The sequence below is a fragment of the Simochromis diagramma genome, unplaced genomic scaffold (assembly GCF_900408965.1).
Source record: "Simochromis diagramma unplaced genomic scaffold, fSimDia1.1 OVJJ01000571.1, whole genome shotgun sequence".
Taxonomy (NCBI): Eukaryota; Metazoa; Chordata; class Actinopteri; order Cichliformes; family Cichlidae; genus Simochromis; species Simochromis diagramma.
Genome location: NW_024386885.1, coordinates 2,414,588 through 2,438,849, shown reverse-complemented (window position 1 = coordinate 2,438,849; position 24,262 = coordinate 2,414,588). Strand labels below are relative to the sequence as shown.

General features: G+C 41.8%; 1 protein-coding gene across 6 annotated transcripts in view; it reads right to left on the bottom strand.

Moving 5' to 3' along the window:
• The window catches only part of LOC120734616 (VPS10 domain-containing receptor SorCS1), a 182,636-nt gene that overhangs the window by 18,329 nt on the left and 140,045 nt on the right, over positions 1–24,262 (bottom strand). For all 6 annotated transcript variants that reach the window (XR_005696049.1, XR_005696050.1, XM_040033517.1 and 3 more), the window contains exons 11-19: positions 22,109–22,211; positions 18,909–18,985; positions 16,482–16,573; positions 16,032–16,139; positions 12,347–12,464; positions 10,768–10,901; positions 5,336–5,449; positions 1,733–1,904; positions 514–700 (exon numbers count right to left, since the gene is read on the bottom strand). Coding sequence is in view for 4 of the 6 variants with exons in the window: in XM_040033517.1 (XP_039889451.1) it covers positions 514–700; positions 1,733–1,904; positions 5,336–5,449; positions 10,768–10,901; positions 12,347–12,464; positions 16,032–16,139; positions 16,482–16,573; positions 18,909–18,985; positions 22,109–22,211 (1,105 nt within the window). In the remaining 2 variants the exon portion in view is untranslated. The remainder of the gene's footprint in view (positions 1–513; positions 701–1,732; positions 1,905–5,335; positions 5,450–10,767; positions 10,902–12,346; positions 12,465–16,031; positions 16,140–16,481; positions 16,574–18,908; positions 18,986–22,108; positions 22,212–24,262) is intronic.

The following is a 24,262-nucleotide window of genomic DNA, read 5'->3' as shown; positions in this document are numbered from 1 at the left end:
TTATAGGTGGGTAAGGAGGGTGAGTTTGTTCAAGATTCGCTCTTGCTCTGGGACTGCCGGCTGCCATCTGTGTACTATTTTTCATCCGTGGCACTCTGGAGCCTGCGGTGGCTCTATTTGTACGGTTGGCACATAGGATTGACAGACTGGTAGGGGCAACATTGCTCCCTGATCAATAAGTCAGCTCCGTTACATCTGTCACCCCCTGAATACATGGGGGGTGGTCAGCCCTGTTACGTATGAGGTTGCCGTGGCTTCTGCGGGCTGAGTGGCTGCGAAGCATAAGCTGAACTGAGTGGAAGAGAAATGGGATTTGTTCTATCTCACTTGTTTGTTTGGCTAAGGGAGGGGAACATGTTCTGTGAAGAGATAAAGGATAGAATGTCGTACAAGCAGGAAACAGCAATTCCATAGACTCTGATAAAAAGTGGAAAGAGCTGAAACGAAGAGCAGACACACTGGAGAATCTAAATAAATGCACTAAAACATCTTTCACAAAACTCGGTATCTCACATGTGACATGCAGGTAGAGCATGGCGGTCTCTGAGCCCAAGCTGTTCTCCCCGGTAGCAGTCACTCGGTAGATTCCCACAGCTTTGTAGATGTGTTTGATCCCCTCCTCGATGGAGCTCACGTTGGAATATGTAAGAGCGTGGCCATCTCCAAAGTCCAGAGTGATGCTCGTCCTCGCCCCGTCACCCTGAACAGGACAAACACTTCCAGGAAATCTGCAGGTCTGGCCTTTTATGAAATATTCATTCTGGTTTGAGCTGGCTTTTATTACATTTGACCAACACAGAGCACGGTTTTCCTTCTAGGCACAATATGTGTAGGTAATGTGTATCACACTCCCTGCTAAGGGCTGCGATTGTCAGCGTGGTCACTCAGCTCAGTCTCATTTCCAAGGCGTGAAACACTTTTGTCAGACACTGACTTTACTCCAAAGTTAACAGTGTCAATAGTGACATGGATCTCAGTCCTAGCTCATCATGTACGGATGCTTGTAAAAGACACTGTGAGTCACAGTTTGCGCACTGTCAACTTTTTCCAACAGGAGCACAGGTCACGATCTGCTGCCTTTACATGCAGACGCTGTCACCCTCTCAGAGGACAAAGGATAATTTCCAGATATAAGAGTTTCACTGCAGCAGATAGTAGTTACTATCTGTATTACTAATTATTAATTACTTTGCTTTACGATCTGCATTTAAAAACAAAGACAATCCGCACAGCTGACTCTATAATCACAAGGAAGTCCCACCTAAAAGAAACTGTGCTACTGCATTCAGGGCTCCTCAGGCTGGCAGTCCCTGTCTGAGTATCTTCTTTGTTTTCAATGATGATGAGAAGTAACTTGAACCCTAAAGCCTAACACTACTACTACGACAACACCTCTTAGGATCACTAATTGTGTTGATGTGTAACTATGTCAAAGTATGTGAGTACTTTTGGTCATAAAAAGCAAAAAAAAAAGGTGTAGAAAGGGAATTTTTCTCCCTTTAAACATGTATGTTTAGTTTAGAGTGTGAACACAGGAAAATATGAGAGGATACAGCACAGTCACAGCTGGTGTTGCTATAGAAACAACCCAGATAGCCATTTCCAATCTAACTGTACATTTGAAACAATCCACTGATATTTGCTAACAGTTCTGACTTCGCCCTTATTTACACTGTAAATATAATGACACTGACTCTGTGTGACTTCATGGGAAACATTGGATACATCTCACCTCCTCCAGAAAAACAAGAAAGGTGACATTGGTGCCTAACACGGCTGTCAGCGAACCCTCACTGGTAACCAGGTGGAGACCTTTGGGTGCTTGGATAGGACACTGCTGCCTCCTGGCTGTGTACTCTGCGCTCACACCAGCTGTACAGTTATTGGAGACCACTTTTCTGTAGCTGAAGGTGGAAAAGCAAATGAAACTGATTAGATGTGCCATCAGACAAACACAAACTTCATATAAGGTTCGTATAAACTTCTCTTTGTAACCATATTTATGTTTAAAATAACAGCAGAGCCTAATCTGTCTGCACTTCCCTCATTTAGATTCACAAGAAAACTTAATAGAAAAAAAGGAAATAAACTTTTCAATTTGAAGTGCCAGCAGTGCTGTTTGTGTAGTGAGGGGCGTAGACGCTAACACAAACAATGTGCCCTTTGACAGAAACTCTAAAATGTGGTGGGAATGTCAATATTCCTGCAACAAAGAGCCGTGCTGAGGCTCCTTCAGAAATTTTAAAAAGCACTTACCCTGATTAATGTTCCGGTGACAATGAATGTGCCATTTTTCAAACACAGAGATATTGTGTTGCATGTTTTCTTTAATCATCTTGGTTGTTATACATATTCAGAGTACAGCATTTGATATTTTACAATCCTTACTACATGTCAGAAAATTATGTTTTCTTTATCCAAGTATCTTTAAATAGAAAGGGAGGGTTTATGACAGTCCTTCTGGACGTGAATTATGTAAGAAAGCTTAGAGTTAGCTTTTGCTACCTTGCTGATCTTTAATTTATTAAAAAACAAATAAGCAAAAAGAAAAACACATCAGCTGATCTCAGTGCCAGCCTCAGCAGGTTACACACTGCTCACCAATTTCTCATCCTGTAGGGAGCGCTGTTGAAACTGCTGCACAATGCAAGCCACTCTGCAACCCACCTCTAACTTGACTCCTCTGTTTCATGCTGTGTCTGACTAATTAATATCATGTTGACTGTCACTAACAATGCTGCTGATGTGCCTCCCTTAGGCTTTCCACATATATATGTAACTGAAGGCTCCTAATGATCCCCAGCAGCGACCTTCCCATCCAACTACCAGCCAATAACCTGCCTCAGTACCACATGGAAGCTCCTGTCAGGCATCATAGCAGCTAAGATGAACAGGCACGAGGCTCAATGCATGAACCACGAGTGCGACACAGAAAGGAATTGGCAGGGATACCAGAGAAGCTCAACACCAGCTACTGACAGACAGAGCAGTTCGGAGCAGATTCCAAGACCAGACTGACCAACCTGTGCACTGCCTAGATTGACTACAAGAAGGCCTATGACTCGATCCCCCACACATGGATCCTTGAGTGCCTAGAACTGTACAAGATCAACAGGACCCTAAGAGCCTTCATCAGGAACTCAGCCCTTGGTATTTCTTGCCACATGCCCACTGAGAGAAGGACTCAAGAAGATGTGGAGGGTGAAGGTAACACTGGTCCCAGAGGTAATCGGAGCACTCGGTGCAGTGACCCCCAAGCTAAGCGAGCAGCTCCAGCAGATCCCGGGAACAACACCCAAGATATCTGTCCAGAAGAGTGCAGTCCTAGGAACAGCTGAGATACTGTGCAGGACCCTCAAGCTCAAGGATAAAACACCATCCAAAGAAGCTATATATAATAGTAATAATCTTATTTTCATAAAAGTTAATCCATTCGAATAGAATAGAAAAAAGTAGCCCTTTATTGTCATTGTACACCTACAATCTTTTTTTTTTTTGCAACTCAAATCTTTATCAATTTTTTTTAAAAAAAAGTGCCTTGTTTTACAAGGCATTACATATTTACATTTTACATGTGTTCAGAAATGAAAGTCAGTTTCTTTTTGGATGAGAGATCAACTTACACCCTCCTGACCCTCCACAACTGTGCTGGAGTGTACAACCTACCATCCATCCATTAATTCACCTTCTTAACCACTTATCCAGCTGGAGCAACAGAAGGTGATAGATTATCCTAGCTGACACTGGGCAAGAGGGGAGGTACACAGACAACAATTACTATTCATCCACACCTCTGACCAATTTGGAATCATCAATTAAACTAAAACACTAGTTTCTGTTAGGAACTGGGAAAAAATTCAATCTCCACACCTCTAAACCACCCGTGTGCCATTCTAAAGAGATCACACACAAAAACAGCATCAGGATGCACCGTCTGGTGTCTGGAGTGCAAGACATAAACAACCAAGTCGGACGGATACAGCACCGCAGCTCACTGCTGCACAAACACGGCTTCATGGCCATGCGATCAGGACAACACAAATGTTTCGTCTTGTCACGATCACATTTATTTCTGATTGCAGGGATGTGATCTAATTATTTTTCCCGACATTTTCTCTATCTTAAAAGGTTCTGTCAAATAAATAAATAAATAAATATTGAGAAAAAGAAAATTATGTCTGGTGAAAACGACACCAGATAATGCTAACATGTCACCAGGCTGCCAAAGTTATATACAGAAGGGCAGTTCCCTGAATAGTTTCCTGTAGACTTTGAATACTTTTTGCTTTAAATTCTTTTTTCACTGCAAAAAAAAAGATACACATAGTAATCTTAAAGTCTAGTAATGAACCTAAATGGTAGATTTCTGCAGCTGAGATCGCAGAGTGACAACTTTTAGTCAGAGAAATAATCATTAATCCGTTATGACCTTATAGTAATTATAGTAATCCACTCTTTCCAAAGCAGACTTTTAGCAGAAGCAGTTCTTATTCTGGGCGTCAAATACGCTAAAGCTAGCATAATTCAAGTTTTCAAATTTGTATAAAGCCTTCTTCACATTTCTGAATTCACAGCATGACAAACTGCCCCAGCTGTCACAGCGAGAGAGGAGTTATTGCAGGGCTAACTCAGAGAAACGGCTTTCATTCATGCTCCCAATCACACTTTCAGGCACTTTAGAAGCACAAATGAAACTAAAGCATAGGTCGTTGGGCTGTGGGATGAAAATCCCACGTTAGCACAGGAAGAATATGCAAGCATCGTACATCTGATCCCCAACAATCCTACTTATGTTCTGGGTAAGATGGTGAACATCTATCGCCATCAGTTTTATTCACAATACCTCTGCTTACGTTTTCCTAAGTGAACAAAATGGACTAGTCCCATTATTATTAACATTTAAGACATTTTTTAAATGCATTTCTCCTGAGGACCATTCAGCTCTGAGCTTTAATCCACACTGTGATCATCAATGTTAAATCAGACTTTTTTCCTGGGCGCTTGAGTTATTTTTGGAAAAAGCACTTCACACACCCTCACACTGGATTTGGCATTGAATTTTTCATTCATCCCTCTTTGAAATTCTTGACACAATTTTCACCCAAAGAAGATCTTTTTATTACCGGTGCTTTATCCTTGTTGGTTCATGATTGTTTTTTAAAAGTGCAGGTTTGATCATTCAGCCCACATTTTCCTCGGCCCGGCCGTGTCGTCCCTGAGAAACTAATTAAAGCACCCTGAGCTACTCGGCTCAAATGCACCATTCATTTTATCCAATCCCTGCGAGCCGCTGCTGAGACTGTGCATGCTGATTCTAGTCAGCTCTCATCCTCACCCGGTGCTGTTAAGGAAAGTCATCCCCGTGGTGCAACTCCTGGACATCGATGATGGATGGAACCAAAAGGCAGGGGTGCACTTGCCGTCCGTCCGTCTCTCAAAGCCGTAATCACTGCAACGATCCGACAAAACAGACGCCGTCATTAAATCGGGACATGGAGGAGACAGCGTTTGGAAAATTCAATTCAAAAATTAGATAAAGGCTGTTACAAGTGTGACACCTGCTTATAAAATGGCTGATAATACTCACAGGGAAATCAATCAAAAGTTAATAAAATATTCTAAACCGAAAGAGGCTCCATATTGTAAGATCATTTCAGATTGAAATTCAACATGGAACCTTAATGTCATCTAAGTATCGACTTCAAAGGAGCCGCAGCAGCTGCTTCTTCGGTGCTCTTTAAACACAGCCCACGAGTTGTTTGTGCCATAAATTAAAAGGCAGAGCAGCGCTGTGTCCCCAAAATGATAGGGACAAATTGCCCCAATTAGCGCGACATGCACACAGATGCAAAAGTGTTGTGATTGTTAATGAAAGCTATTAGGCTCAGTGATTTATGGTTTTGATAGAGCTTATTTCAAAAGCAGTCCTCCTCGAGAGACCTGCAGGTATGGGACCAACGTGAGGAAAAAAGAAAAATAAATACGCAGGAAAACAAACATTAAAACTGCTGATAATTCAAAGAAAATATTTTTTGTCTAATGTAGAAAAACATTCTCTGTGACTGCAGCTGTGATATCAGGAGTCACCAGCACAAAGGCAGGTGTGAAATATCATCTTTTTTTCCACTGAACACTTTGTCCTTCAAGAGGTGACGATGCCACACAGTTATGGGAATGACTACACAAACACACACACACACACACACACACAGTTATATGTTTGAGCAGCTAACTGGTTTCCATTTAGCAGCAGCAGCCACCGGGAGAATGTGCCAGAGCTGCTCTGCAATTATAATCTGGAGGATGTTATCCTTCACGGTGATCTCTTATCTTTTAATCCCTCACTTAAACCCAGTTTCCTTAAACCCCGGGACATATTGCAAATGCATCTCTACATCTGATAAGACCAGGGCTCTGTGCCAAATACAAGGAAATACCTCGCGTAACAATTAGCCTCTGCTATGTGTTGTTCTCTGTCCTCCAGGTGATGCCATCATACCCTCGGTGATGATGTATGCGAGTGTCCCACATAACAGAGCCCACGCTTTCCTTTGAGTTACAAGCTACTGAGAAACCAAACGACTCTGATCCAAGTGCCACAAACAGAAGCTTCTTGTGCACGGATGTCAGCAAAGCAAACAAACAGATGGCAGCAGGGGTCCAGAGTGGCAGTTAGAGTGATGTCTGGGAGTCCAGCATGAATGACTTTAACTGCCATAATTATAAATTATGTCAATTTGTTTTCAATATGTCATTTATTTCCTTTATTTATTGTTGTTCCTTTTGGGGTAGGAACTAAGTTTCATTCTGTGTTGTGCACAGGCGCCTTTAAGTGCCGCAAAGTGCAGTCTAGAAAGCATGTGCAAAGAAGCTAAACTGTAGGTCGACTAAGTCACAAGAAGGAATAAATAAGCTGTTTTAAAGTAAAAGAAAGCTGTAAAGAAGAAGAAATTGGGAATTATTTTCGTTAAGTTTTTGTTCCTGAAGCGGACTCATTCCCTCACGGTTACTTGCAGCCAGCGAGGTATGTTAACTGTGTTTGTGTATCGCGTATTTGTTAACTTGGGTTTAATGTTTATTTGTATTATTTATGTCTGGTCATTCTGTACTTTTATGTAATGACAGTTTGACGGTGAATTTTATGGTGGTTTGGAGGAGAAGTGTGACGGAAGAATAAATCCATCTGTGAATGAAGAACTGTGGTGTTGTGTATTAACTGGAGGGAATCATACTGACACTACAGACATCCCCGCCCCTCCCTGAGCCTGGTTCTGCTGGAGGTTTCTTCCTGTTAAAAGGGAGTTTTTCCTTCCCACTGTCGCCAAAGTGCTGCTCATAGGGGGTCATGTGATTGTTGGGTTTTCCTGTATCTATTATTGTAGGGTCTACCTTACAATATAAAGCGCCTTGAGGCGACTGTTGTTGTGATTTGGCGCTTTATAAATAAAGCTGAATTGAACTGAAACACCATACAATGAAAAATGGGACGGGGCTGATAGGTGCACTAATAGTGTGTAATACTATGAGGGGGACACAGTGTCATTCCTGAACTTAAAAGCTCTGGCTAGTTTTTACTTCCATCTGTGGAGGGAAGAAGCAATAAGAGAAAAATGAAACACTCAGTTTTACATTTATCAAACTGTGGCTCTGTCCGCTCTCTTCTCTTTCCCATCACCCCCAACCAATGGAGGGTGAATGGCTGAAATCCAATAACTGTAATAAAGTAGATTATTCTACCATTTGCTGGTAAATTGTATTGCTGGGTCACTCAGTAATTGACCTTGACAGGGGTCATTTATTTCAGATATATTTTAATGTACTTCAAAGGTCCCTGTAATGACAGGCATTACAAACACTTCATGTTACATGTGAACAGCCATCTTTGAACAGAGGGCGGGGCTTACCACACCAACTGTCTGTCATCTAGAATCCTTCCCAGACACCTTAACACCCACTCATATCCTGAGCCATTTGACCTCAGTAAATCACATGATAGGGTGTGGCCAGGTGTCACAGTGGGTCCACCCGAAACCTTGATTTTGACCCACACCTGTTTTCACACCTTGGCTCGTGTGATTAAGCAGAGGATCAATAAGGGGTCCACAACCCTCCCGGGGGACGCTCCCATAGGCCTTAAAATCCTAGAACTGAAGAAGCTTCTCGGATGAAACGTCTTCAAGGAAACTTAAAGAAGTCCAGACGCTTTTCTCTCTGAGCTCCTTAGACCCGCTCTGCCGTACCACCTTACAGAAATTACGGTGGCTTTGTGTTAAGTTTGCCAAGCCCAGGCAACTGTGATGTAAACATTCCTAACAACAAGTATAAGATATTTTGGTGAGGTTTGCGTTTAGCAGCAATATTTAGACAACACATCTGCTGTGACTGGTTGGAGGTGAGTGAAGGAAGACAGAAAACACAGTATAGAAAAGAGCCAGAGATCAATAAAAACTAATAATTAAATGCAGCGTGGTGTATAAACACATAGTGAGTGAAAAGGTGAGCAAGAAAGATGCAATGCATCTTGGGAAGCTTGCAGCAGCCTATGTTAACCCAATATTATATTATTATATATAACCCGATATTGCAGAGTAACTATATGCTTTAGCAAAAAGGAAAGTTTGAAGCCTGATCTTGAAAGTAGAGATAGTGTCTGTCTCCTGAATCCAAACTGGAAGCTGGTTCCACAGAAGAGGGGCCTGAAAACTGAAGGCTCTGCCTCCCATTCTACTTTTAAATACTCTAGGAACAACAAGTGATATTGTACGTGAACTATAAGGTCTTTAAGATAAGATGGGGCCTGATTATTCAAGATCTTGTATGTGAGGATTCAATTCTGGATTTAACAGGGAGCCAATGAAGGGAAGCCAATACAGGAGAAATCTGCTCTCTCTTTCTAGTCCCTGTCAGGACTGAAGGCTTTTCAGGGAGTTTCTAGAACAGCCTGATAATAATGAATTACAGTCGTCCAGCCTGGAAGTAATAAATGCATGAACTAGTTTTTCAGAATCTCCAATAAACCTTTAGTATAATTACTGGAAAGTCTTTTGTAAAGAATTCATATTCTTCAATAAGATTAAATGCAATATTTTTTTGCACTACAGGCTAGATGTGGTTACAGGAACATTATGGTTTAGGTTAAAAATACCTCACTGCAACATTAAAATTATATTTAAAGCTACATCTAAAGCACTGGGTACAAAACATCATTACCAAATACACAGTAAATCATATAACATGTAATATTTTTAAAATACTATCAGCATGTTTTATCAGCTATGACAAAATGTAAAATTCATAAATACAATCTAAGAATAGATAAACTAATGAATATGATGAATCCTGGTACTGCTAATGATTATTAACAATAATGAATTATCATTGTGTGTTCACAGTAAAAATTCATAACCTGTTAACATCCACCAGATCTCAGTTCGGGTTAGGCTACATTTTGGCCACATGCTCAACAAGCACAGTTTGCTTTGAGGTCATATTTTTTTTTAAGGTTTAACAGGTTTATTTACAGGATTGTTTAAGGTCAAAGGCAATAACAAAGTGGATGGTAAAGTGTTAAGAGTTCCAGCAACTTTGGTTTAATATTGCAGGCTTTCTAGTGCACGCACACAAACACACACACCGAAAAGGGCTCACAGGAGTCAGACCTCTTAGCAAAAACAAAAAACCCAGCAAAAACCCAGAGAATCCAAACACTCTGACGATGTCGAGTGTTTGCTCCAGCTGTGTTTTTCTTTTTCTTGTTCAAGTCCTGACCTCTCTGGCAGCTTTTACAATCAGAATTATGATCTGAATGCACGGTGTGCCAAACACATTTTGCTTTTCCAAGAGCAGCTTTATAAATTCTCTACAGGCTCCTCTTGTTTAGGGTGTTTCTGTTTACATCTTCCTTTATATTCCTGTTATTTCAGTTATTCTATTATATGTGGTATACAGTATGACAATGTCTAAGGCAGGACAGGGAGAGAATAATAGAGGATTGGGGAAGACATAATAAAAGAACAGAGTACAAAAAGAAATACACAATGTATCGCCAACTACCGCACCTGTAAGAGAACAAACATACAACACCTGGAACACAAACACTCAAAAACTCACAGGTAGCACCGGCACAGCCACGTGAATGGCTCTACCCACTGTGACCCTACGCGTGCATGTGCTGTATGAGGGAGAGTGGGTGTGGGTGTGTAACTGGCTCAGTAGGCACCCCCATTTCCCACACCCAGCCACGGGGGGGGTGTAGGGTCTGCAATGACACCACCCAGTCCGGGGCCTCCACCCAAGACAGTAGACCGGAGTGTTCAGATGAGTCTTGGGACACACACAGGAAAAGGACAAGACACCCTGGTCTGGGTCTGGGACAAGCTGCACTCAGCAATGTATGCTTCCTCACCTGAGAAAGCCCACCCCACCCAAGGGGGCGCAGACCAACCCCACGCAAGAAGGGTCTTAGCCAGAGACCTCGGGAACCAGGGCCCCAGGCCCTGTAGCCGGACCCACCCAGAAGAGGCCAACCCGCCATCACAAGCGCCCCACACCCCAAGACCATTGGAGAGCACCAACCCCAGTCCCCCACCGCCACCAACTGAGGCAGAGACCCAGGCACAGTTCTCCAGCTCCCAGGGAGCCACCAGAGCCCAGTAGTCCCAGATTATACTTATTCAAATCTGATGAATTATTAATGCACAGTTTAAAAGTGGGGATTGTAAAGTGTTAGCACATACAAAGTGGACTGAATGAAAATTAAATACTGACCATTCAAAGTCAGCCTCTGTGCAGTCGCATGGTGCCGATGTCATGGTCACTGAGTATGTCTTTCCCATAACGCACCTGGATGTGGGCTTCAGCTTTCGGTAGATTCTTTTGACTCCCATCAGACACGGCTCACCCTGCAGGGTCCAAAAACAAAGCCAAGCGGAAAGAAACAGAGTTTGAAACTGAAGTGACTTTGTAACTCCGTATCCACAATAAATAACTTACAGGATACAATCAGCCATGTGTGCAAAGAACACGTTCTTGTTCAGCGAATATTTACGGGCTCGTGGCGTGTGGCGTGCTCAGCTCAGCAACTGTTCCTCCGTTGCAAGCGTCACACTGTCGAATGTGCTGCTTGAGTTCTTTTTTAAGGGATTTTTTTGTGATATTGAGATGAACGACTGTGAAGGAGTTTCAGCTGCAAACGCTGCCAGAACCTAATCCATTTTTAGCCACGTGTCTATGTGTGGGAAGTGAATATAAAATCAGTCGAGTACAAAAAGATGTGAAGATACCAGCAGCCTGTTTCCACTGCATCCTTCATCCTACACTGCTGCTCTCTTTTTATTACCACAACATTCTGTCTTTGTGCATTAGGTGTCACTAGTGAGATGGCTAAAAAAATTCTTGCCAGCATCCACAAATACAACTGCCAGCTCCTTCCCTAACTTAAACACAAAACCTCTGTTTTCAGGTGGTGTTTATTTTTTATACCCACACTGCCTCTACATTTGGGCAGTTTAGCCCTGTAATTGGCTTGGACTCTTGTCATCTTCCATGCTATATGTTTTGATCATTAGCCTGCTTTGAGCATATGGGTGTCTAAACCAATTACAGAAGTGGGCCATGAATAAAGGCAAGCTTTAAACGTCTGGCTCTGCTTCAGGCCCGACCAGGCTGAGGAGCTTTCGGAGCAGGTTTAACGTATGCTGGGAGGTTCACTTAAAGCATGAGGGAGGAATCGTAAGGATTCTGCGCTGGGAGGTCTCCAGCTTCACAACACAGCAAAGCTGAAAGCGTACAGCGAGGGGCTCTGAATCAACCAAACTTAAGAACTTGTGTTTGGAGGAGATGGTCTCCACAGACTTCAGAATTCCTTCAATGAATTTACTTCTCATTTGGAAATAATAGCTCATTAAGTAACAAGTTTAATTCCTTTTGGAGTGTTTTTTCATGCAAGGCTGAGTCCTGCCTTTTACTTACTACCATTTTATTCCATGATTCCTAATCCTAATTTGAAAGCTCTGACCCTAACATTTCAGAATATTGGAATTTTGGCTTTTCAAGACATGCAGTCAAAGGGAAAACTGTCTATAATTCAAAGTTATTTAGTTTTTCTGCTAAACATTGCACTTGGGGTTAGTATAGCTAGGGTACTTAGACCTGGTTTCATAATGATGTGTTTTACTGAAGCAGCTCATTAGTATACTTTTTAAATTAAAAATCAATTTAATAGTCTGCCTCTTTGAAATGTTATTTAATTAAAAACAGTTTTGAAATATAATTAAAGGCTCTAAAACATTTTGTACAGGGTGTAAAAAGAATCAAAACTCTATCCTGATCTGATTAAATGCCGTACCTGGTTGTGCAGGTGCCATGTCTGATAATCTGCCTCTATACACCTCCTGTTGAAAATGGACCTGAAGTCTATTTTCACCAGTTGCCACTCCGATCGATGACTGACATGTCCAAATATCCTGAAAAAAGAAAGCAGACACACACGCTGCACTCGTTAAATACAAAACACGATTTGGATAATGATCGAACTAAAACGATGTTAAAGGAAAAGTCTGGTGAGCAAATCCCACACCAAGATCAAAGCCGGGAGTGAATTCATCCTGCTAATAAGCACTGTCTGATGAATCTTATCATCTAGGCCACAGAGCTGATGTTTTTTTGACCACACATGATTAAAAACACATCTGTGAGGCTCATTGTTGCGCTGAATGTCGTGAGCCATCGTTATCGTGAAAGGAAGCACGGAGGTCTATTAACGCTGATCCCGCGCGTTCAGCTTTCGGATGCCCCAAATACACTTCAGAGCATCAAACTGAAAATGCAACCAGAAATAAACAACTTCATTAGCTAGCATTTGATACTACCAGCAGTGGACAGCTGTTTTAGGAAACTACAGAGAGCCTTTAAAAGTGAAATACTAAACAGCTGGTAAAGACTGTGAGTGAAAGAGACAAATGCTTCAACAGATGATCCGTGCAAGAAAACTGCTGCAAGCATGGATGTATAAGATTTACAGGTTTGTGTCAGGGCACCGGGTCTTTTGAGATTATAGTGTGTTTGTGACTCTCACATTATAAAGAGGGTTTAAGTTCAATGTTTACAGTTTAGCCTTCAGTTTAGTTCTTTCTATGCTTTGAGTTTTTCTTGTCTTTGAAGTCTATAGTTGTCTATTAGGTTCTCTTTGTGTCCTTGTGTCCGTCTCTCTTGGGATCTCTGGGTCTTAGCCTTGTTGTTATGTCTCTTCTCCCTTTTCTGTTCTCATGTTCCCCACCCTGCCATGTCTCCCTCGTCCCTCCCTCTCTCCTCTCTGTGTCTTTCACTCTCTAATTCCCCGAGTCCTCGTCATGTCTTTGTGTTTGGTCTCCCGTCTCTATTTCTAAGTCTGTTTCTCTCCCCGGTCCCAGTGTTGAGCCGTGCATCTAGTCTGCATCTTAGGCTGTTTCCTGTTTTATTTTGACAGTCTTGCATTCTGTGTTCAGTTTTCCTTCCTCCTGTGTCATTATGTCTATTCGTCCCAGCTGTGTTCCCCAGCGTTTCCACTTCCCTCGTCACCCTCGTGTGTTTATGATATGTGGTCATTGCCGGGTTGTCTGTTCTTATCATGTTCCAGGTCTCCATGTCTAGGTTCCTCGTGTCACCATCCACGTTCCCTCTGTCCAAGTTTAGTGTTTAGGTTAGCTCTCCCAGTTCAGTTTATCTCCGTTTAACTCTGACTTTGCCTTTTGCCCTTTGTTTTTGTCTGTTTTGCCATTAGTCCGAATAAATCTGCACTTTTGTTAAGATGAGTCCCGCCTGTGTTGTGTGCATTTGGCTCCTCACTTAAAACACGCAAGATCTGCCGCCTGCGATCCATCATTGGAAGAACCAACAGGTAACAGAAAGGCACTTTTTATCCTGCAACGTTAGAGTTGGGTAGTTGTACAAATCTATCGGCTATCTGCAAATCCATCATGTTTGGTTTTTGGGGCATTGTATTTTTAATTTACTAATCTAGCAGTCTGCCTCTTTGAAACCTTATTCATCCATCCAATGATCCACTTTGTTAACCACTTATCCAAGTAAGCGTCATGGGGATGCTGGAGCCTATCCCCGCAGGTGTTGGGCGAAACGTAGGGTACACCCTGGGCAGGCTCCTCATCCATCACAGATGAGAGCATATCTTTGGACTGTGGAAGGAAAGCAGAGCACCAGAAGGAGAGGCTACAGGAGGTTTGAGCCAGAATTCAGCTCGGTATCTTGTAAAGCACAACTGCTTATTATTTACTTGATCACTTGATAGCATGACTGAAGTCACTCTTGAAATCCATCCAGTCACCAGTGATTTGTCTAGGCTTAGGGCTTAGGCTTTCGCAACATGCTAAAAAGATTTCAGGGACTAAATGCTGGATTTCAAGTGACCTCTCATTCATTTTGTAGGTACAGTTTTTCTGTTAAACGTGTTTCGATGTAAGTAGTGCAAAGAGGTGAAAAATCTATGTAAAGGAGAGCACATTAACCAAACCCAAACCCGGCCTACACTCAGAACCCTAACCCTACACATACTGCCAGAGACATGGAAGTTAAAACAAAAAGAGTCGCTGTTGCATGGCTCTGTCTTGCAGCAAATGACCACCAGTTGCTGGATTCTAGTAGGGAGCTGGGAAATTGGAAAACACATTAGACTCGAGAAGGCATCCAACTTTTCATTCAAAGCACACGTGACAGAAATAGTTGTGCAGCGACTACAGAGAGCCAACAGAAAGTTCAACCTCAGCTTACTTTGTCACCTCCACACAGCTTCCCTATCCGATAAAGGGTTTGTTGGTTTTATTTTATGGTGTCAGCACAGACTGAAATGAAACATGGAAAATAAGACATATTGTGCAATAAATTGTTCTGCTGGAAGGCTTTAGTCTTTACATGCGATTCGTTAACAGTGACTAACACTTGAAATGTTCCCAATCTAAAAACGAAATCCACAGTATATAATTTCCAGCGTTATGCTGTTACTAAAAAAACCTTTCTTTTAAAGTTTAACTTAATCAGAACGAAAAGCCATATTTTTTCATGTACTGGTCAGGAACAAAACACAATCCAAGGTTATGAGACTAAGTGGATAAATATTCCATCTCTAGCTAAATTGAGTGGCTGCGTGTCTTTGCACTGACCCCTCCTCACCATTCATACCACAGCATATTTATCACAATCAATCTGTCAATTAGCTTCTGAGGCACCCAGCCATGACAGGCACTTACTGTAAAAATGAGTACAAATTGATAAGAAAACAGTGCATGATGGTATTATGAAAACTAATGGTGTGTCTGCCAGCTGAGAGGCTCTGCATTCGAGAACTTATTCTACCAGCATCGCCTTTAGCTCCCCACCCTCCAGTCCCACCAAAAAAAGAGCTGCATTTTCCTTTTTCTCTCTCCAGCTGTGCCCTATCACTCTCCTGTAAGGCCGACTCCACAGCCAGCTGTCAGTCTGTCATTTATGGCAGGTATCATGAAACATTGATGTAATGGCTGTGGTAACACGTCCCAAAGTCCTAAATCTCTGCTGCAATAAGGGAGCAGTGCTGCGTCATACCATATGCACGCACTTCTGCTCTGGGCTGTTCTAATAATAAATTTGAAAGAACACAGAAGGAATCTTCATAAATCTGATTTCTGAGGGCACGCTAAATCATCCCCACGCCTCTCTCCACTTTCTAATGCAGTTAAAACTTTATAAAAAAAATAAAGTTTCTCGTCTGTTTTCTCGGGCATTTTTTGATCACTCTTCTTCATGCTCTTCAAATGGGCAGTCACGTTGTCGCTGAAGCATTGATCTCCTGTGATCATAATCAGCAGACAGCCAGTTTTGATGTTGGCTAGACCTTGACAGAAACCCTTTTTTTTTATTCATGAAAAGGAAAACACACAGTCAGGAATCCTGAATAGAGCGGAGCTATGGATGGAAGCGGCACAGGCTCGGGTCACGACGCGAGAGAGCGCGCATTTAAAGACACCAGCAATTTGCTGTTCCTCTGTTTTTTTTCTACTCACGTCATGATGAGAGTCTCCTCCCCGGGCTCTCCGAGCACCCCGTCCACAAACAAGGGCGTGTTGGTGAAGCTGTATTTGTTCCACTGCCGTCCTTCGTCGAAGCTCAACCTGGGAACACAAACAGCTGCTTCACAAGGGGCCGCTGCTAATCCCTCAACTGTGTGCGCACACTAATGACCCTGAGAGTTGTCTAACGACTTTATTTTATATTCCGCGCAGGGCTGAAGGTTCTCCGCTCGGAGAACGCTGATCAGTGAGAGCAAAAGTCATTACAGTCTCAAACCCAGAAAGCCGAATGACAATCATCCAAGGTTTTCTAAACAGAGTCGTACCCTCCCTTCGTTCCAAGACAAACTCGTTTGCCTTTACTTGACTAACTTAGGACTTGCAGTTTCCTCAGAGAAAATTAGTCATGCTGTGACAAATGGCGTCTCTGTCATAATGACTCACCACAGGTGTCGGATGGGAAGCGGAGTGTGTCTTATTGCCACCAAAGCCCCTCCTTGGTCAAGATACAGCACTGCGTACTCCTCATCAAAAATCTGCTGGGACAAAAACGCTTGATGTACTCTTACTTGTATACACATTTGCACACACCCACCCTGTCATTTTTCACAACAGACACACTCACACATGCAAATCATGGCCCTGCTTTGCTACATTACCTTCCAAATAATTATTTTTCATTGCTGTGTTTAATTAGAAACAAGCCCCATAAACTGAAGTGAATCTAGTGATGTAGAGGCCGTCTAATGTGCGGTTTATGCAGCCAATGAATTCAGCCGGTCTTTAGAATTAATATGATTGGTGACCTTAAAAAAAATCTGGCTGTTGTCTGAGGACTTATATTCTAAACTTGAGGATAGGCAACGAGCGAGGAGGAGGATGTTTTCAGCGAGAGGACGGGAGGTCAGTCGGTTCATTGTGCTCCATATGGCGAGCGGCTGTTTGTTCAAGATTTAACGGGGCACATCGTTGGAAAAATTAATTATCAGACATGAGGCTGTAATATTAATAAATATAACATATTTGCTGCACTGCACGATTGTGTAATTGCAGGAAGTTGATCTTCGCCAACAGCAGTGACTTGGCAAACTTTGTGACTCTTAAATTAAAATTTGTTTGTGCTTGGAAACAAGAACAACTGATCTGATTAGAACGTTGTGGCGCCCGAATAGAAGCCGTGGGGATTAGTTTGTTTCTGAACAATGATGTTGATTTTTTAATTGGTCTTATTTATATGTGGATGAAAATTTCAGGGGTTTTCCTGGCTCTTACCTTTTCTGATGAGGTATTTGATTATTTGTTTGATAAACTTTTAAAGTCAATTTCAAGATTTTGACATTTTTAAAGGACTTTTTACTGTTTTGTTTCATTTCTTCATAATCTGCATCATTGTCTTGATGTTCTTGGGTTCAGTATGGGTATAAAATATGAGCTCAGGAGTCAATTCATGCTTAGTGTTGGATTAATGTTCAGCCTTGGTGGATGAATGCAGTCGTTTCTGATTTTTTATTTTACTAATGATGCTTATAGAGTTACTCTAACTTTGCACTCTCCACCTCCAATGTTAAGTTTTCCATAAAACAAATCTCAAATTATTTTTGTAACAGTCATTTTGCTAATTGCATCCTGGATCTCCATCTGAGGGGTAATGTCTGACCTAATCACCTCATACTCATCACTGCACATTGGTTTGTTTACATGTGTGAGGCTTTTTTTTAAATGAAACTCAGAAGCTAAATGGGATGGTGGATAACCACATGGATGATTATGATCAGGGCTGCAGGTCATTTCAGACTGACAGCCAGCCATGTTTACTGGAACTGGAGTCCACAGACAAGCGAAATCAAACAGAGGAAGACAGGCGGATGTTCTAATGCGATACACAACGTTCAATGCTCAGGTCCCAACTGCTCACTTTGCCTTGACGTTTTTTGAAGCCGAGCTTAAAATCCATGTTAGTGAATGAAAGTCAGCTCTGGAAATACTTTCATATACACTGTGAGCCGCCTTCCTACACATTGTTTTCACCTTCCCAGAAATCACCCAAGAGAAAAATACAAAGACCAAACAGTCAGTTCTCCAGTGGGTTGGTGAACCACACACACACACACACACAGTGTATGGTAAGTGGATCAGCCTGCAACTGTCCTCTATATTTCTGTATTTATCCACCGACATGCAACCACCTCTGGGGGGGAAATAAAGCCAATGCAGAAGTACCCAACACTCAAGTCACTGAGCTGGGCCTCTCCACTGTGTTCGTGTTCTTGACAAATAACATGGCGCAGTGCATCCAAGAAGTGAACATTGGAATATTCTTTTTGTTGTTACCTGACACTAATTATCAGATATTTGTGTCTCTGAGATTCCAAAACTAGTGAAGGACACGTTGGCTCGACTTTCATACATCTTTTATATAAAAGTATATGCTAACAGAAAAACATTTAAAATAATTTTAATGAATTTATGAATATTTTTATGAACTCTTTTGCTCCTTTTTTCAGAGGGATGGTTATCCACTAGTCTGCAATGATGGAATAACAAGATTAAAAGCTTGAATATTCCATACAACCAAACTATCTCTAAACTTTATATAAAGTGGTGTTAAACTAAAACACGGAGCTAAAGCGTGAGAGGACTCATTCTGTTTAACAGTCTGGTCACTTGTGATCAGCTGGAAAAGAAAGTAATGTTCTCAGTCAGTAGGAGACTGCAGAAGTTGACAGCGTGGTTCGTACCAGCTGTTAAATGTCAGTCAGCTGTTGCCATGTGAAGACTTAGAAGCTTAGATACTTTTTCCTCAAATGTGACACATATGCAGAATTAGTTTACCAGCGAGACATTACAACAGTCCAAAAACAGTTGCCTCACCTGTCTCCACGTGTTTCCTGCGTCCGAGGTGATGAACACACTGACATTGCTGGTGGTCAGTTCTGCCCCAATGGAGCCTGGACGTGAGGCCAGTTCACACAAAGGATAGAAAACAAACTTGATCAAGTGCTTCGAGGTGGAGAGACAGTTTGATGCACAAAAAGGAAATTAATTTCTGACAAAATACACCACGACTTTTACACATTGTGTTCAGACAAGAGGTGGTTCTACAGCAGGAGGCACCAGCTTGCAGCTGCAGACAGTTGCTGTAATTACAGTCCTCTGAAAGATCTATTGTGCAGTGCAACATTTGCCCATACCCCTAAATTAACCAATAAATCCAGATTACTGTATCCCTCATTGAGCAGTTCTGACCACATTAAGACAAGCTTCCCTAATTCTGTGCAGACGGCTGTAATTGCTTTAATTTAGCCCGTAATTGGCGCCAGGTGGCGGTTTTTCCAGTTGTCCCCTACTCTGAATGCCTCTTGAAAAACAATAGGCTTCAAACTCATCATAACATACGAGCTACACGAGTGCTGAATGTTTAGATTTCTGCTGAGCTCCAGTTGATGTTGTCACCATGCTGGTGTGATGTACAGGTGTGCTGTGGATACAGTGCATCTGTATCATGCACTAACAGTGTAATACACTTATAATTCACAGAACTATAATTGTATACGTGCTAATGTTTAGCATCTCCTCTAGCCTCATGTCGTCTTGTGCTTCATGATTCTTTCTCCTTTGAGTGATTGATAATGATTTCCTCGAGTCTTCCACCTTGACAGTGGTTCAGGGTTGGGTTTAATTAAAAACATAAGATTAGGGAGGACTCAGCAGATGTCTGAAAGACGTCGTTGGTAACCAATTAATATTCTAAAATACACGTTTGCTTTTATCACTGTTCTGCTTCCTGTCTTTGAAAGTTATAAAGTCTCCAGTTTGGGGTCCCGCATGGCACTACGGGCGGTCGAAATAACAGATTTACTTTCATTTTGACTTCAAAAGACAAGCAACAAATGCTGCAATGAACAATTTAGAGTTGAGATGAAATCTTGGGATGCTATTATTATAAAGGTCTCATTTTTTCTACCTAACAGTTCTGTTTTAATGTGTCACAAACTGCACTGTAACCCAGACATAGAAAATAAAGACCTACTAGATCTCCTAGCCCTCACATTGCACAACTTATGAGCATAGAGTCTTGCGAAAGTACTGTAGTCTACTGCCTACAAATTCCACAGGACTCCAAACAACAGTGACCATGTGGATTATAGTCCAGTTTCCTGCTACTGACCAGTACATGAACTTGTAATAGCAATCTCAGCTAAATAAAGGCCCATTAAATGTTGATCCCTTATCCTACAGTGAGCTCAGTGTTTGGTCTCACTACTATAAAGGCCATTTTGCTATAATACTCTCTAAGTGTATATACATACACTTAGAGAGTATATTTATGAGACTGGATATTTAAGCAGAAATATCCAGTCTCACCCCAGCTTTCAGCTCAGAGACATTCCCAAGCATGTCAAAATCTCATCAGCATGTCCTGGTTCTGCCCTTGGAGTTTCCTACCAGACGGAAAATCTGACCTAAACCTATGGTAGTGGCTTTCCCCTGCTCCCCTCCCATATGAGCTCTTCACCCTCTTTATGGTTGAGTCTGGGCCCCCTACAGAGGAAGCTGTCCTGTTGATACTATCCTCAATCAGTCATGACCCACAGCTTGTGGTCAAACATGAGGATAGGAGCTGACCAATAAATCGACAGCTTTGCCTTCGTGCTTTTAACCACAGAGACCGGACCAGTGATTGATCGCATCAGTACTAATCCATCTGTCAACCTCCCGCTCCTCTCTTCCCCCACTGATGAACAAGACCACAAAACTATTGGAATGTTTAAAAGCCCATCCCATGTCACATTGTGAATGGGCTAATGTTCATAACATAATATTAATTAATCACAAGTGTATGAACAGACTCCGTATCAATAGATCATTTTAGCTTTTAATGTGTCTTTCAGCTCATGGACTTGATCACCCTACCTTAAAGCTAACCTTTCCTCATAACTCTGTAAAATGGGATTTTTACACAATGCCGCGATGTCTCCCATGTCATCTGCCACCTTTTTACTAAGGCAGAAAAAATGTAAAACTGAGATAATCATTCAGAACCCAGGACTTTGAATAAGTTTTACTGTTTTAGGACTATTTCCCAACATTTTTATTCCCAAAATAACTTCCAAATGATGGTCTGGGACAGAAAAGAAGAAATAAGCGAAGAAGAAATAAGTAATCATTCTCATTCATTTTCACCATTCTGTAGCTGAAATAATGACATAGACTGAAATAAATAAGTTAATTGTTTTACTCCCAAATCAGTGAAACCGACTTATCCCACAGTGGTTCATAAAGGTCATGGCATTCATGCTGGTAGGGTAAACTTGGCCTTCTCCAGACACCCAAGGCCGGTGCCTGCATGTTATTGACAGAGCCGGTCCACACGGGAGTAAAATATCACAGGTGTGAATCCACCTGGGGGCTGCTGATGTCACATTACCTTATTTTTTTCTTCACAGTGAATCAATTAGAGTCCTTGCCTATTTTCCACGTGTTCTCAGGAACAATGCTGCTCTGAGGGCTTTTTCTGTTGTCAAGTTATCTGTTTGCGTTTTAAGGTGAGCTGATGCCAGCATGTCACATGCTCGCGGGAGTGATATACCGATGCTAAATGCAACAAACACTACAGTGCAACTGCAAAGAAGAACAAGTCATGGAAAATGCACAGAAATGATTAATAACTAAGAGAAACAGACAGATATCTTAAAGTTAACACAGAAGAAAGAAGAAAAACAGTAAAGGAGAAGCATTTTTAATCACTAATGTCTCTGCAGTTTGGAGGCTCTTTCATGTTACCTTTGCTGTATACTAAAATCTAAGCAAACCATAGGATACCTTACTTTATTAACTGAATAATGCACATATTGTTCGACTTTCCTTCTACAACCCTGGCAAATCAACAACAGTGAGCACTGGTTAGATGTTTTAACCTTTCAGTCAAGGGCTAAAAGTCCTTCTTTCATTAAATAATTTAATGACAGATAAAAACATGAGCTTTGTCTTAAAGAAAACTCCTCAGAAGTCCAAGAAGAAACGGAGAATGTAGACGACGTGCTACTCGAAACATATTCCCTCTCACCCACCTGATGCGACAATGATCCCCGGCGCCGAGTCCCTGCTGGCTATGTTTCCAGATGTGTAGGGATTTGCAGACACGTGAAGATGGAGATGTAGTGAACAGTACGGCTACAGAGGGGGGAAAAAAAGAAATCAGAAACTCAGTTATTAAAAAAAACCTCCAAAAGATGCTTCTGCGCAAAACTGCTATTGCCTCAACGTGGATCGGCAACCCTCCCAAGTCTTATGTTTTATCACAAACACCATTTCCCCATTGACTGGCCTCACCATTAATTTTGATTGGGTTAACCTTTACAGGCACAATTCTCATTACGACCCAGCAAAATGCCACTGGTGCAGGCCATGTTGTGACGGGCTGTTTAGAGGTTTATTAAAACTCTGACATTTCCTGACAAATGACTGTATAATATGGGTGGAAGGCGAGGCATGCCACTGAATCGCTAATTGGTTTATCAAAAAAGGTGATTATTTCTGTACATACAGTCATTTCAAGAGGACATATGCGAAGGTGTGCTACAGTGACACCAACTGTCAAACTGTTGTCATCTAGCGACATGTATTAGTAGAAGGTGATTAAAGTGAGCCGTGCTCATCCGAAACTTGTACTGATGAAGCGTCTAACCCTCGTTCTTTGACACTTGTATATTTTGTTGCTGCCACAGACACGATAACAGATGGCTGTAGCTCCTCCTCGCCATGACGCACCTATGGCATCTAAACGAAGCATTTGTTAAACCTCACAATTAGCATTTCAACGGCTGCCACGTAGGTTCTTTTAGAGCCAGAAACCATCAGATCTGGTCCAAGGGTTGAGTTATCTGCTAGTCTTAGCAGTCTGATTACCATGCTGCACTGACCAGCTGCACTGGAGGGGCACAGATACCTGCTGGAAATGAGTGTAGACTAATAAAAAACTAGAATTTCACCAACTGAACTAAAGCACAATTTGGTGTGTACCACACAGTAGGTCATACTTTTCTCAGGTCACTTGATTTTAATAATCTTCTAAAAGCAATCAAAACCGCAAACATGGTGCAGTGGTGATCAGCTCCAGTTATCAGTGATGACACCTGCCAGCATCATCCAGCCCCGGAGGTTGCCACTTGGTTGCTTCTTAATTAACACAATGTTGTTAAAATAACAATGTGAGCAAACTTGTGCACAGTCTTGTGCTTTTCGAATATCCCTCTCCTTAAGTGATCACCCCCATTGTTGTCTGCAAGGCACATCTTTTGGCATTTCTTAGCACCTATCTGGTCTTTACGTCTGACGTCATTAGCCGTTTCCGGGTCCAAACTCCGCTTAAGGTCCCAAAGTCAAACGAACACTGCGGCATCACTGAGAGTTACAAACTGTCTTCCATCTTTAATAAAATGATCAGCGCTGCTGCTCTACCAGGTGTAATAATAAAGTTTAACATCCAGGTATCCATGAAAACAGGATTTATGAAGTTTAACAAAGTTTGAAGTTAGCTCGCTAGGTGTGTAATGGATTTTTAGATGGAAACATGTTCTGACTGAGGGATTTCTGATAAATTAAAACGTACAGCTCTGCTATCACTTCTGACATAAATGAAGACAGAAAACTAAACAGCAGTGACATTTGTAGGGTTTCTGAAGTTGGGCTAGCTGGTATATAACGATGTGGCTAGCTACACAGCTTTAGTTAGCATGACATAAACACATTAGCACAGTGAAGCTGGAGGATGAAAGCTAATTTTTCCACTCGATAAAAGTTAATGTGAGGGTTCCCGATGGTTAGGGACAAATGCAATCACATGGCAGGATGCTGTAAACGGACCAAACTTCAGTGAGGAGAACGACTGAGATAATCCATCCACAATATGAGGTTAGTCATTAATATACTGCTGCAAGGGCTGGGCTGTAGTTATAGTTCGTAAGGGTTTAAAAACTGAGATTATTTTTTAGGTTCTTGTCCAGATTAAATAGAACAAGATACAAAGCATTAAAACATGTTAAAAACAACGAGTAGTTTGGACCCGAAAGCAGGGTTCATATGTCATCATTTAAAAACCGGATACGCAATCTGTACTCCATCCACTGACTGACTCCATCTTTGGCCTCTGTATAAATGTCTTGCTTTGCTATGATTCTTGCAGAAGTGGTTCTAGCATCTAAGGTTGCTGGAGTATTGACATA